At 33.2% G+C, this 15,863-nt stretch overlaps 1 protein-coding gene across 1 annotated transcript; it reads left to right on the top strand.

Annotated features, from left to right (window-relative positions):
- The first annotated feature begins 3,808 nt into the window (after positions 1-3,808).
- On the top strand, positions 3,809-13,977 carry LOC114305967 (uncharacterized). The gene is made up of 9 exons (XM_082905979.1): positions 3,809-4,085; positions 4,780-4,810; positions 4,933-5,081; positions 5,744-5,852; positions 6,039-6,110; positions 6,311-6,478; positions 11,597-11,692; positions 12,055-12,177; positions 13,616-13,977. The coding sequence occupies exons 1-9, from the start codon at positions 4,066-4,068 to the stop codon at positions 13,667-13,669; spliced, it is 822 nt and encodes a 273-aa protein (XP_082762105.1). The 5' UTR covers positions 3,809-4,065; the 3' UTR covers positions 13,670-13,977.
- The last annotated feature ends 1,886 nt before the right edge of the window (positions 13,978-15,863 follow it).

The following is a 15,863-nucleotide window of genomic DNA, read 5'->3' as shown; positions in this document are numbered from 1 at the left end:
TATAGAAACCCCTCTTTTAATTTGAGAACAAACCCTAAGTTTACCCAAAAACTCCCAAGATTTCCACCATTTATACATAACCACAAATAATTAAGTTAAAACTCATACTAAAGTATAGAATATCCCTACCTCAAAGAGAGAAGATGAGCCAAGCAAGAGTGAAACCCTAAAAGTTCCGAAATCCAACTCTAATCGGTTCAAAGAGAAGATCTTAAGAAGCTCCACCTTTTTATCAAAGGGAGTAGGGTGGGGAGATCAAAGGATCTAGGACAAAATATATATAGAAAGAGTATTTTAGAGAGAGAGGCTTTCAACTTTAGGGTTTTGGCTGAAAAGATATGAAAAAGTGATGTAAAAAGTGCTTTTTGCGATCTGATATACGTGCAATTTGCTCGAGCGAAAGGTTTTACGCTTGAGCGTCAAACACAAAGATTTGTTCCGTTTGAGCGTGGGAAGAGGCCCACTTGAGCATAGAATACACACCTCTAGAACTTTTGTAGACGACAGACCAACCGCTCAAGCTCAAGAAGAGACACTCGAGCGCACACCCGCTCGAGCGTAGGAAACGCTGCTCGAGCGTGAAAAACATTCCTGTAGCACTTTTGCAGAAGTGCGGAGTACTAAGACTTTGCAACTCCCGTTCGAGAGTAAGAAAGGCCTCTCGAGCGGATGACCAAAATGTATATAACCCGCTTGAGCGCAAGAATGACCACTCGAGCGTAAGGCTAAAAATCTGGGCAACACAAAGAAAACTAAGTAACTAACCTTGTCCAAACACAACCACAACAACCCAAAGACCAATTTCAAAGGTATACAAGGAAAGAAAGAGATAGACAACAATATGAAAACATTAAATCCGAGCCTGGAACATCACAAGAGTCGGGTAAAAACCGGGATCGCTATAATGATCAATAACCAAGTAAGATCCTAGATCGTCGGAGGAGTCAAATTAGCCTCCCTTCTAAGTCTAGCTTTCTTAGGCAGCACGCCACCATTTTGACAGATCTTAAAAGACATTGACACAAGATCTCATAAGCAACGTAGGGAGCTATATTGGTCTATAAAAGACAAGTATATAATAATAAGAAAATAGATACAAAATATCCTTAGTTACAAAAGATAGTTCCATCAATATTACATCCAAAAATAAAATTTCAGATGGACTTTACAAAACGCAAAAAAATTTCTAACTTCTCTAGGACAACCAAAAGTTTTTGAAAGTTTCTGACTCGTTGTTTTTTGCTGCAAAATCCTCTTCGGTTCCTGGCATGAAGCGCCATAAGTTTTGAATGCCTAGTAAATGCATACACACCTTGTTCTTTTTTCCCTATCTAATACACAATCGCAATTACAACAATAGGGAAAGAAACATGATATTCAAATAAATAACAAGGGTTACAAGGTTAGTTGCTAGCAGTCTGGAAATCCCCTAAAAAGATTTCATCATCCCAACCACAAGAATCATACGCGAATTATTCGGTATGCTATCTTTTTTGTTGCTTTGCAGACCTTACCCTCGGATGTCTACTAATGATTACATACCACGTAGTGCCAACCGATGACTTCAAAAAAGATGGTAAAATAGGATCTTACTCATTCCCTCCTCACACCAAACCACCTAGGGTCTGAATACAACCGCTCCGTTTAAGGGTTCCGGAACAACCACTTGCGCAAAATTTTAACTTTCAAAAGGGAACACATCCCGCTAATCAATTCAATTTGAACATAACTTTATCTCATAACAATACTCATGTGATTGAAACCCCATTAGCCACCCTATTGAGTTTTCCATTTAGATTAATATTTTAAGTTAGTTAATATAAACAAATAAAAAAAATAAATTTGCATAAATATGAGTATCAACAAAGAAATAAAATAAAAGGTATATAACCATGACACATGTAATATAATATCAAGACATGATTATATACAAATAAACATATTTATGAAAACAAGAGTATAAAACACCAATGTAAAACTAAATTTTCAGATTCAGTACTATTTAAAGATCAAAATCAAAAGGATCATTTTAGATTTTTGATGAGCCTATAAATTCAAAATCATCTATTTAAAAATAAAAATCAATCGTTCAAATTTATTTTACTCATAACTCTCACATTTTATCACGTTAATTTATAGCACGCATATCCCTTATGGACCTATTTTTTTGTTTTGTTAATTTAATTCATGTGAGAACCACAATTGAATGGCTAAAATTGCTTTGTCACATGGCAACTTTAACAGAACTCCCAAATCCTTCGCCCTCAAGTCATGTTAGGACTGGTTGGTTCCTTAGCTAATACACCAAGCCATGCCATGCCATGCCCGTCTGCCTTTCCTTCGCTAACGTTAGCCCACCCTCTGGTCCAGTCTCGGTCCCACCTAGCCTTTTCAAATCCTTCACGATAGCTTGTCGAGGGTGCTTTTTTGCCGACCTTTCTCTACAACCCCAGTGAAATGCCAATACATTCATTAAATTTAAATTTAAATTTGGTTCGGATGTTATAAATAAATGTATTTTTTAATTTTTTATAAAAAAATATGTAGAAAATTAAAAATAATAGACAAAAAAATAGAAGGATGTTGATAAATATTGATTAATGTAACCTAAATAAGTGTATGTATATAAAAAAATAAATAATTTTTTAGTACATACCAAATACTTAGAGTAATGTTAGGGACTCTAAATAATCTATAGCCTCCGTTTGGGAAGTGAGTTGGCTTTTTGGCTTTTTGACCTTTTTGACTATATGAGCCTGGGCTCAAAAGCTTAGTTTGGGAAGGGCTTTTGGCTTTTTGGCTTTTTTGATTTTTTTATGAGAGAAGAGTGTAATGATTATGAGGTTAGATGGGATGTTTTGTCTGTTGTGGCTCATGAGTCTATTCTGTATTTTATGGCTCATTGAGCCAAAAAAGCCCAATGAGCCCTTACCAAACCAACCCTAAATTTTTTATTAAATTTCTTATATGGGTGTGAAATCTATACACATGTGTATTTATATGAGTTTTATACGTATGTAAGAAGTTTGATAAAAAATTTAATAAATTATTTGAGATTCATAACATTTTTCTTAAATTTATATTAATAAGTCTTTTTTCGAGAAAAGACTCCTGCGCGATAAATATTATTATTATTATTATTATTTATTGTGTTTGGTTTGAATTTTTTGGATTAAATTTTTAATTTTTTTTTTTGAAAATTGATTTTAGTGGATATTTTTTAAATTTTAAATATTTTTTTTTTATTTTTTTAGATGTACCTTACTTAGATGTATCTAAAAAGTAAAAAATTTGTGAAAAAATATTTTAAAAAATTAATAAATACATAAAAATACAAAAAATGTACTGAATTCTTATATATATATTTTTTTATATTTTTGGTATTTAGTGAATTTTTAAAAGATTTTTTTTACAATTTTTTATTTTTTAGGTGTATTTATGTTAGGTGTGTTTAAAAAGTAAAAAAAAATGTTTAAAATATTAAAAAAATTCAGTAAAAACAAAAAAACATGAAAAATAAGAAAGTAAAATTTTCTGAAAAGTGTTTTGAAAAACTGGAAACCAAGCAAGGTGATTATTTTTTTTTTTGATGAGCCAAGTTTGGCATAACCTAAATAATACAAAAAGTCACTATCCTATTTAAGTTACATCATCTTATTTAAATCATATCACCTCTCTAACACATCACATCGAATCCAACCCAAACCCAATCCATATTAACCAATAAATCAAAAAATACACTTTTTTAAAACATTCCAAACCAACACTCATTTAAATGAATTCGGACTAATAAATTTCACGCACGATTCATTAATCATAATTTAATTCACTAATAATAATAATAATGGCGTGGTGGTGGCTCCTATTTTGTACTTGTTTCTTCTCTTGGGAATTTATTCGAACACCTTTCCTACACTTCCACTTTCCATCTTACAATCCAAACCCGCTTCTTCTTCCTCTCTCTCTCTCTCCCCCTTTTCATCGAAACCACTTTTCCAAATCAATCCTTGAAACCCATCATCTGCCTTGCTCAATTAAGCCCAGAGCTTCGATCTCCACCTGGAAATGGTTATAATCAAAGAGTTGTATCCTTTTTATTACATAAATTTAGCTGAATTTCTATGTATTTTGTTTACTTGTACATATCTATATTGAAATCTGGTTGACATTTGTTGAAGATTTCTTTAATTTTCTTTTTCCTGAAACATCATCATCTCTCTCTTTCCTCTCTTCGCTGATCAATTTGGTTGCTTAGAAAAAAACGTTGCAAAATGAGGGAAAACCTAAGAAATTGAATCTTAGTTCTTGTCGTTGTTGTTGTTTTTTCCTCTGTAATTGGAATTCAGCTGGGCGTCATATCGCTATTTGGAGGGGTTAAATTTCTGATTTTCGTAGCCAAACAACACACCGACACAAAAAATATATATACAAAATAAAAGTTGGGAAGTTGTAATTTTTTCTATTTTTCCCAGAATTTTTTTCTGTAACCAAAGGTGGTTTACCAAAGATTTTAAGAAGAAAAAAGAAAAAAAAAATTGCTTCTGTTGAGAAATAACTATTTTTTAGTTATATTTTAATACTTTTGAATGACCCTTAATTTATTCACTTCTGTTTTTTTGTTTAATGTAGAATTTGACTACAAATATGGTTGTTGTGTATACAGTGAACACTAAAGAACTGTTCACTCAAATTTCCATCACACACAGTATTGGAGTTTTCTTGGAAAATTTTGTGTGTAATTTCCTTAACCTGTGTTTTGTTGATGGGGCTTCTCTAAAGTCGAATTGTAATGCCTTTGTCATTGGAGGAGGTATGGCTTATCAATAATTTCAAAAATTATGGTTTTTTTTATGATGGGCATGTCTAGATTTTCTTATTTCCTTTCATACCAAAATATGGGTTTGTTTGCTAAATGAAACATTGCTTTTGCAGTATCAGATTGCTCAGATATACATGGTCTTAAAAATGCAGCAACAGAGCAAGACTAGCACTGAAGGGGTTGAAGTTTTGGAGGACAAACTTATTGAAGATGATGTATTTGGAAAGTGTCAGTACTTGTCAAAAATTTACAAACTGCAGAGGTAATTTTGTAGTAAAATTGTGCTTTAGAACTTCTATGTTGGAACATGTTATGTGAGAATGTATGAATGTTGATGGTTTAGCTCTGCAAAAGCGGTTTGTGCAATGGCCAATTTAGTTATGAATTCAGGAAATCTAATAAGTTTAAGATTGTTGTATCTGCTACACTTTTCATCTGGTAAGAATGAGAAAATGTTAGAATTTATCCTCGATTTGGTTAATGTGTACTGAATGACCAGATGTTTTTAAGCCTCATAAGTAGCAACATTTCTTTCCTTCCTTTTAGGCGGTACTATTTTTTCCTTCCAAAAGAGAGAGATTACATAATGCTTGTTTTTGTTCAGTTGTTGTTTTTGAGCAAATAGTAGATCATGGTAACAGAAATGTTGTTCTTTTGTAAGTTTAATTCAAGTTAATTTCCAAGATGGTCAAAATTCACTTCATTTTTCATAGATTCCAGTTACATGGGATTGCTGTTCTGTTTACCTCAGTCATCTCTTTGTATCTCCCTCAAGTAAGGGTAGTGATTCTGCATTAATCTTCTTGTTTTTTTGTATTTTGGTTGCCATTCTGTTTCATTGAATTATATGGTACTACTACTGCCTGATATGTTCATTTGTTCCCCAAAGCTATTTGTGATATTTTGTTTCTTGTGCTAATGCAGCAAAGTTCCTGCTTGGCTTACTGCTTTTGCACGCAAAGATGCTCTTGTCATGCAAGAGGAAGCATGGAATGCATACCCAAGATGCAAATCAGGTTTGTCATGTCCACATGTTTTCTCACTTCACATTATATTTTTCTTCTGGAACTCGTATTGATATATTTATTGGTTGTTATCTGTTCTTGGACGCCATATTATGCAGTAATTAAGGTAATTCTTTTTAGATATTTATTTTTACTTCATGAATATCCCCTTGGAAAGGTTCATGTTAAACAATGTGCTCATTGACTAAATGCAGACCCCATGCTTCAACAAGTTAAGTGTAACTATTGAAACTGTTCACAAACCTGACAATGGGCGATCAGAGAATGTAAGTTGCTTTGACACTTTACCTCATGGTCTTTTATTTAGTTTCAGTTTGATCCATAAAGTTATCTAGTCATTATTAGTCAATGGATTCCACGCTGTATTCTCTCTCTTTCGCGCGCGCGCGGGGGGTTTGGAGGGGGGGGGGGGGGAGCAGAATTAATTTTTTTCTAACCTCTAATGGAGAATTTCAACTCCTTTTAGGTTCATGGTCTTTGCAAAGAACAACTAGCAGCTAGGGAGGTAGAAGTTATTGACATTGCTTCATCAGCAAGGGACTGTTGGAGTTACATAATTGGAACTAACAATGTAAATCTGTCCAAATTCAAATCAGAAAAGACTGGTCGTGGTCCACTCTCACAGGGGTGGCAGGTTGTCCTTCCATTAATTTGATAGTACTCTAGTTAGTAATTACATTATTGATCTAGCTATTTGCAGAATTTTTATGGAAACTTTCATGTCTTCTTATCATAACTAAATACGTTGGTAGTGTTTTCCTGATAGCTTTACATTGATTATTAACGATGCAACTTGGGGGAATTCTGCTCTAGGCCTAAAATAATTTAGGATGATTTTTTTGAAGCATGATCCTTGTATTTGTTTCAAAAGCTGCAACCCATTGTTATGTGTTTTAATTGACATTATGGTTTAGATTAGATGAAGTATGTTTTTAGACTTTAGAAGATTTGCAGCTATTTATTGCTTAACCAAATATTTTTGCAATGATAAGGAACAAATTATTTCTGAACCTTCCATACCTCGTATTCAATTTATAACATTCTACTTTGAATACAATTCATGGAGAAATTTATGAAAAAACCATGAAGGCAACAGCAAGGTTATTGCTGAATTTAATTTCTTGAATAATCTGGATCGTTTTACATTATCTTCAAGAATCTGGTGTCAAGTACTATTTTCCCCCCTCTCTCTATCCTTATCTGCATGCTGTATTGGTCATGTAATAGAAGTCTTCAACTCTATTGCTCTCTGAAGAACCTTCAGCTTGACAGGTGAGTGCTCAAATTATTGATTGACTCTTAAAGCCCCTATCATAGTTGTTGGTGCAAGCTCGAGGGTCTTTGTACACTGACCACCCGAAAAAAGTTTCTTAATTTAAAAGACTTCTTTTAGTGTGGTTAAGAACTGGCCCGTAACTTGGTTGGACATTTTCCCATTTTAAATCATTAGTGAAAATATGCTCCCTCGGATCAAGTTATTGACATTGCCTTTTCTTTTGCTCAATCTGATTCAGTTATGATTAGGAGAATAAAACCAAGAAAAGAGAAACTAAAAATTTAATATGATAAGAATCGTCTTCCTTCCACAACGATGGGACTCCAACGAAATTCTTTATGGTGGGGAGAGTCCATCCTATACTCTAGAACTATTGTCTCCTCCACCTCCTCACTCTCCCAAAAGGAAAAAAAATTAAAATAAAACCGACACCCCTTTTTTCTTGAATGCAGAGAATTCTCATTGGGCTCTCTTGAAGTTTTCTACTTTAAGGGATCCCCGAGATTTCGCTATTAACTTGCATGTTCCTCCTTTGTTTTTATTGCAGAAGTTTTGTCATTATACTAAGTTTGATTTGTAACATGGGAAGGGAAAAGACAATGCTTGGCAATGGCTTACTTTCTTAAGATCTTTCCTTTCCCTCATGCATTCATATTTCATAGAACCAAGGGTTAGGACAAGTTTTCTTTCTGTAGCAAGGCCTACCTCCTCCTTCCTTCCTTCACTTGTGAGCTTGCTTTCCAATGGTGTGCTATAGAAGTTGCAACTCGCTCTTTGCTTTGTGGAGAAGAGCAAGAGCGAGAGTGGGTCACAAAGTACTGCACCGCTTAAACGTGTAGATGATGTGAACTCTCAAGGGGAAGCGGTTGAAAAGCCTTCATGTCCAAATGCCAACAACTCTTCCAAATTCAATCTCCAATGGGCTGCAATCTTCCATGCCTAATTATAGCAATGCCAAACTTTATGCCAATTTTAGCAAAAAGTTTGGCAAGAGCTCTTCTATCTCTCTCATGAATCATGATGGGGCCCACAAATGGTACTTACATTTGAATTTTTTGCAAAAAAAAAAAAAAAAGAGAAGAAATGGCATTTGTACCATTAGAGCAACATTGTCAAATTATAACATTTTTTTGGCACTGTAGCATGCCAATTTGGCTTTGGCATTACCATTTTGGCACTAACCATTGAAGATGAACATGTCCAGTGGTGTGCTAAAACATTAGCTAAAGTCAAAATTTGGTAAGACTTCTCCAAAAATCACCTCTAATGGTTTGCTATTCCTCTTACCAAATTTTGGCAACGCTCTATCTCTCTACCTTTCTTATGATAGGACTCACAAATAGCGTTTCATTCGTCATATTTGGAGAAAAATAGAAGAAATGATATTTGCACCATTAGAGCAATATTGCCAAATTATAGTGTTTTGGCACTATAGCATCCCAAATTTTGACTTTATCATCAAACACTGGAAATGTTCTTAAAAGCAAATAAAGCAACAAACTGTAAAGCAAACATAGAAAAAAAATAAGTTCTTCATCAATTCTTATTTGGTTCTTTAAGAACCTTAAATATAGATCTTCAGGATCTAGTTATGTCATTATTTAATAATTTAACTATACATTTTAATATAATTTTTACCCTTTCTTTGGTCCTGCTATCTCTTTTCCATCTTTCTTTTTCTTCTTTTCTTTTCATCTCCTTACAGAATTGTGTCCGAAGGGGAAGAACGCTTCTAATTTTATATTTGGAAAAGTAAAGGTGCAATAAATGATACTACTATTTCAACTATTATATTAATTGTGGCCAACATTATTTTATCCACCTTATTTATTGTGGTCAGCCATCATATGTTTTACAACACTTTCCCTTGGATGAACATACACAGAATATGCCTCGTTCAAATCTTGTCAAAGAAAAATCCAGTGGGACAAAAACCTTAGGCGAAGGAAAAAGAGTACATTATTTTTGTGCTCCATGGAGTGATCTTGGATATGTCTAGATTGCCTCGTTAAAACCTTGCTAAGGAAAATCCCATGGAAAAAAAACCTTAGTCAAAGAAAAAGGAGTATAATCTTTAATCTATTAGCTCCCCCTCATGTTGCATAATTGATTTTTGAGTCTATGCATTCTAATGAGATGTACCTGCTTCTTGAATGTTGCCAGGGGTAGTATTTTTGTGAATAAATTTGTTAAATTTTTACTTACTGTATTTATAGAACATTAATATCTCTGCTCTTCTAGAGTTTATGAGTATTAAAGAACTTTGAAAAAATATGCTTAGTTCGATCACCATTGATATAGCCTTCTTTGATTTGTGTGATACATGCAACATTATTTTTAAACAGTATTGTTGGGAGATCTTTGTGTGCAGACATTGCACACTTTTCCCGAATATGTTATATTATAGATATTAACCAAATAAATTCTCTGTTGGCTTCATGGATTGCAAATATTTCAGAGTGGTTTGAAGAAGTAGCATTCAATATTTGCTTCACAAATCGCTAAGAGCTAGATGTTACACCATAGTTAAATGCGTACCTTGTTTGTGATTGGGTTTTGTGTGTGGTCATCCAAGGAGGAATGTTGTGAAACATGTGGTGGCTGACCACAATAAATAAGGTAGTTGGAATAGTGTTGGATCACAATTAATATGGTAGCTAAAATAGTAATATTATTGAAAGGGAAAGGGTCTTGTGGATTGAATTGTAGGATTGAATCAAGGGATTTTACATTCTATTAAAAATAAGATAAAAATACAAATAAGGATGATGCATAAAAAAAATAAAGTGAAAGGTCACAAATCCACCGTTACTACTTATGATCCTACCTACGATCCCACGCGATCCACTTGTGATCCTGCTATAAAATCGATTCTACAACGATTTGGACCGTTTCATGTGACGGCAGCGAAGCTGGTTCTGGATAATCCATCCACTATTCTTCTTTTCTGTCTCTTTTTTCTCTTTTTGACAATTTAGGATTGCAGGATCATACTATCATACAATCTGGATCGTAATTTTGATAACCATTGCTGCCATATCTCCTACCAAAATTTGGCAATGCTAATTTTTAAATCTTGAGCCAGTTTTGGCACAAAAGTTGGCAATTGTCAAACTTGCCACATCATCGAAGCATGTCCAATGGAAGTTGCTAAATGGCATGCAAAAGCCATCTTTTGGCTTTCCTAATCAAATGGTGCAATTCCATTTTTTGGGCACAATTGTCATTTTCTTTCCAACTACCATTCTCCAACCATCATTCTTTATAAATTAGAATAAAGAATGGTGGTTAGAAAGTGGTAAGGTAGTTGTGCCAAAAAAATTGGCATTTTGACACTGTAGCAAACATTCATGATCAAATGGTGCAAATGTCATTTTTTTTTGACACAATTACCATTCTCTTTTTCCAACCACCATTCTTTCAACCGCCATTATTTATAGATTAGAATAAAGAATGGTGGTTGAAAAGAGATAATGGTGGTTGTGCCAAAAAATGTCATTTACACAATTATAGTATAAATGCCAATTAAAAAATTGACATTTTGACACTGTAGGAAGTCAAAAAATGGCTTTGGCATGGCCATTTTAGCAACGTCCATTGGAGTTGCTTTCATTAGTTCACCTTCTTTCCCTTCTCTATGGAGCACTTCTATTTTCTAATTGCAATTTGCCCTGTACCTCCTAATCCATCATAAGAGAGGCTTGAACAAGAAAATAATTAAACAACATTTAATCACTGAACCATGTAAATAAGGTTGTATATAACCTAAGAAGCACGGACACTTTTAACAAGGTGACGTATCCGTGTCGTGTCCGTGTCGGATACCGACACTCTTTTTGGACACTCTTAGGACACGTGTCCAACACTCTTCAAAACGTGTCATATTTTTAAATTTTTTTTAAAGACTTAGACACTCTTTGGACACTTGGAGGACACACATGCCAATCACTTAAACACACGCGTCTATCAATTAGACACATGTGAAACTAATTACAAGTTTGAACAAAACAACTTAAGATACAATAATAAAACAAAACCCATATAAATTCATAGGAATTAGTGTCATATTGCATTTTTTATTATCATGAATGATATATTTATATATATAATATATAATAAATATAAATATATAAAATTATATATTTCATGCGTGTCCCCTATGTGTCGTGTCCTGTATTTTTTGAAAATTAACGTGTCGGCGTGTCCGTGTCGTATCTGTGTTGTGTCACGTGTCCGTGTCCATGCTTCTTAGTAAATAACATACCTTATTTAACCCACGTGAGTTGCACTTGCATTGCATAATTGCATATAAGCGGATTGCAGATATACTGAATGTTCCTTTACTTGCAGAGATGCACCCTTTTGTTTACATTCTCTTTAATCATCACACAAATTTGACTTGAGATTTATTACTTATCAAATACAAAAAATGATTTTGAGATTTATTGAGGCCTTTTATGTTGATGATACTTTCAGGATCAGCATAATCCAGTTATGACAGCGTACAAGTTGGTGATAATAGATGCTCCATATTGGGGCTTTGGTAATAGACTTGAACAAACTCTGCTTGCGGTATTATCTCTTGGACTTCAAGTAAATCTAGGGATTTGGCTTCAATGCAGAATCTCTGTTGTAATAGCAAATATCCATGTATTTACTAAAAATATAGCTGTGTATTCCAATAATCCATTATATATTACTTGAATGAAAAATATGACTCCTCTAAAGTACATCAACATTTCAAAAACTCTCAGATTCTATAGTTGTTGAGTCCTATTCGCAATAAACTAACACAAAATAAGAAACATCAGCTTTAGTTGTTCACTGTTTTATTTCCCACGTTTTGGGTGGAGTATATGTGATTATGCTTTATTTTGGATAAGTAAATGGAAAATGGAAAAACCTTTCTGATATTGTTATGTACTTTCTCATAGGGTGAAAGGGCACTTTTTCTTGAAAGCCACCATAATTGTTTCATTTGGATAGATGAATGGTTTGGGATGACAGAGGAAGCAATACGTGAGTTTGAACGAGGGAGTTATTCCTTATTGAATGAGGTAATGAACTTCTAAACTTCAAAAACACAATGATTACAAATTTGATAGGACTAATGATTACTCCACAATTTCAATTTTAGATCGTGTGATACATAGTATATATTTTAAACAAATCCTAATGGCTTCCCTCAAATAAAACATGTTTATTATATTATTGGGGCATGTTTCATGGTTTGGTGTTAATTATTCTATCTAAGGATACGAAGTAGACCATTTGTTGTTCTTTGAAATCAGAACCTCTCTCTCTCTCTCTCTCTCTCTCTCTCTCACACACACACACACACACACACACAAACACACACACGCACGCACGCACTCTTCTAGGATCTGGTGCATTAGTTATAAACCCACTAGCAAATTGTCCACTCTTTTGTTTTCTCTTTCGGTGGTGTTACATGCACCAATTAGTGTACCAACACTAGTTATGACATTATTATTGACCCCATTCATTAATCACATTACAAATACCAAACACCTCTTAAATTATGCCCAATTGGTACACTAGTTAGTGCACTAATTGGTGCATATAACATTATTCTCTCTTTTCCCCTTTATGTTTTTAGATGAATCTTAGTTTGTTAACGACAAGCAATGTGATGTGACATTGTGAACATTGTTTCTCTTGCATAAAGAACTAGCCAAAATTAAGCAGTGCCGTGATTTTTCTGTAACCAACTTACTGAGTTGCCATATTGGCCTAAAATTTGGTTTTCCAAGATTGATTAGTCTAGTTATACCTTAAGTATGCAAATGCATTCTATTTTTGTCGTACATATGAATCTCCTATTGGATCAGATAAGCATTCTATTTGAAAATTAGAACTTGAACTTGCCATAAACCCTGGTGCAATCAGGAAAGGACTAAACGATACAATTTTGTGGGGTTTTATTCTATCTAACAATAATTGATCCCACTTCATGGATTTTGCTCAAGAGGAATTTATATCATCCCGAGTTCATGGCATTTTAAGGCACATACCTACTTTTGCGAAACCAAGTACAAAATCGGATTTTGTCATAGGAAAGTGTTATAAAGATCGTTATTCTTTATCTTGGAAGTGCCAATATTTATTATAGATACTATGGTATGCCCTGTTTAAATTAGTGACATGAAAAGCAGACTGATTTTGTTTGGTGTTTAATGCATCCCAGAATGGAACAATGGTCATGACATGACGTGCCTTTAGTATCATAATTAATTTCTCAGTAATGCTTTATCATTTCTAGGCTACATCAGGGAAAATTCTTCAATATTTTGAAATAGACCACAGGTGAGCTGTGGCGTATATTCTTGTTACTTGAAGACAACCTTGAATAGATTTGGTTTTTTGAATTGGATACTTTGATGGCTATATTAGAAATGTATCAATCTGCTCTATCTTCATTTATTTATTTTTCTGAATTAATAATTGAAGACTGAATAGTGATCTTTGAAACAGAAACTTGACATGCAAACCTGGCCACCAAGCAAGGAGGAATCGGATGGAAAATGAAGATGTTCACTTGACAGTGAGGAAATCTACAGCAGGTCCCAATTTGAATATGAGAAATATGGGATTTGTTGTGCTACACCAGAAGTAAATTATAGTATTTCTGGTGACACGCATGGTGATGAAAATCCATTGGAAAAGGAGATTGTAAACTTTTACAAAATGTCAAATTGTTTCTGAATATTCATTTCATGTAAAAGTTTGTTATCTCCAAAAAAAAAGTAACATTATGAATTAAGAAAATATTCGTCATTTTATAATCTAATTTCGTCGAGTTATAATGTAATTGCAATTGCATTATTGAGATGTCATTGTTCTTTTCTTTTCTCTCCTTTTTTTTTTGTTTTTTTTGTTTTTTGTTTTTTCAGTTTTCTGGGAGGGGGATGGGTGGTAATGTGTATCAGTTGCATCATTGTGCATGTTTTTTTCTAATCAGATCAGATCAGGGTTTTCTCACACAGCTTATGTCAACTTTTATTTCTCCTTTATGATTCGGAAAATTAAATATTTTCATATCAATCATTTAATTTTGTTAATGTTAAAAATAAAAAAATTACAAATTACAAATAAATGGAATGTAGGCACCAACAAAATGATAATTACAAAACAGTGGAAAATTTTCTGCCATCGCAATAGGGTGAGAACCAATGTTTTAAAAACCGGACTGGTGAACGAACTGAAAAAAGGATCGGGTGGACGGGTCACCAGTTCATCCGTCGGGTTGAACCGGAATTGAACCGTGACGTAATAAATATATTAAAATTATATTTAAATAAAAATATAAGTAATAAGATTATAAATTAAAAATATTAAAAATATTAAATTATCTTAAATATTTGTCTTAATATTTTTTTACTGAAAAATATAATAATATATTTTGAAATATTATTAATTTCAATTTTGGAAGATGAAATCAAATATTTAATATTCCTTCCATATGATTTTAATTCAAATAATTTGATTGAAAGGAGAGCACAAATTTTGCAGGGATATCAAAATTTCAATATTCCTTCCAATACATTTGATTGAATCCCATATGAATTTCTTGAGTCTTTTTTAAAGAATTTTTTTCTTATAAATAGGTGAAGACTTTCACAATAATTTCATCAAAACTCTTAATGAGATTCCTCACAAGAGGAGACCTTTAAAAAAGAGTTTCAAATTAAAATTTTCTTATATTCTTATATTATATATATATATATATATATATATATATATATAAAATAAGAAAGAAAAGAAAGAAAAAAAAAAAAAGGAGCCGGACCGGTTCGATCAACCCGTCGGACTGGAACCCCATCCGATCACTGGTTCAACCGGTTGAACCGGCCGGTCCGGTCCGGGTTTCAAAACCTTGGTGAGAACTAAAAAATAATTAAAATATATATTTTTTGAAAATTTTAATTAATAAAAATAGATGGATAATTTAGATTAAAAATAAATTCAAATTAATACAATTAAAAATTCAAGATTGATTTTGTTATAAAATTTGAGGTTAATACTTCCTCTGATTTTTATGGGATTAGATTAGACCCAAAGAAAACTTCTACAACTTATATTGTGATATTAATTTTTTTATTTTTATTTCTACTTAAGAAACATTTTCATTATATTCTATCAGAGATTAGAATACCAATTTTTTTTTTTTTGAATTTTCCTATGGTTTCAAAAATAAAATAAAATAAATAAACAAATTAAATACCAATTTATTTAAAACGAACTTTAAAAAAAAAGAATCTGGATTTTAAATTTTCTTCTGGTTTCAATTTTTTTCCCCTCTTTAAAACAAACCTGGAAAAAAAAAAAAATTAAAAATAATCCCAGTTTTGGTCCCTCTTTTTGTTGGATGCTCAGGCTAAAAATTCAAATTTAAATTTTCTTTGTCAATGGATTCAGCCATTAAAACACTTGTCTCTTGCCTTTCTTCCCTCCCTCTCTCACGGTTGCTCCACCACCGCCACCACCACCGCCTCCGCCTCTTGCCTCCCCTCCTCTCTCTCTTGCCGCTTGCCTCCCTCCCTCTCTCACGGAGAAAACAGACACTGCAAATCTTGCAGATGAGCCTTCACCGCCGAGGTTTCGGGAATCGGAGTGGAATGATAACGTTGGTTAAACTTCGATCAAATTGTGTTGAAACCGAATTTTGTATTGTCTCAATGATCTTCATTCAAGCTGCGGCAGAACCTATAGTTGAAATTAA

This window comes from Camellia sinensis, chromosome 14, assembly GCF_055761805.1.
Source record: "Camellia sinensis isolate YWXY chromosome 14, ASM5576180v1, whole genome shotgun sequence".
NCBI classification, from domain to species: Eukaryota; Viridiplantae; Streptophyta; class Magnoliopsida; order Ericales; family Theaceae; genus Camellia; species Camellia sinensis.
The sequence above is the reverse complement of the archived record's forward strand: the minus strand, read 5'-3'. Positions and strand labels throughout refer to the sequence as shown.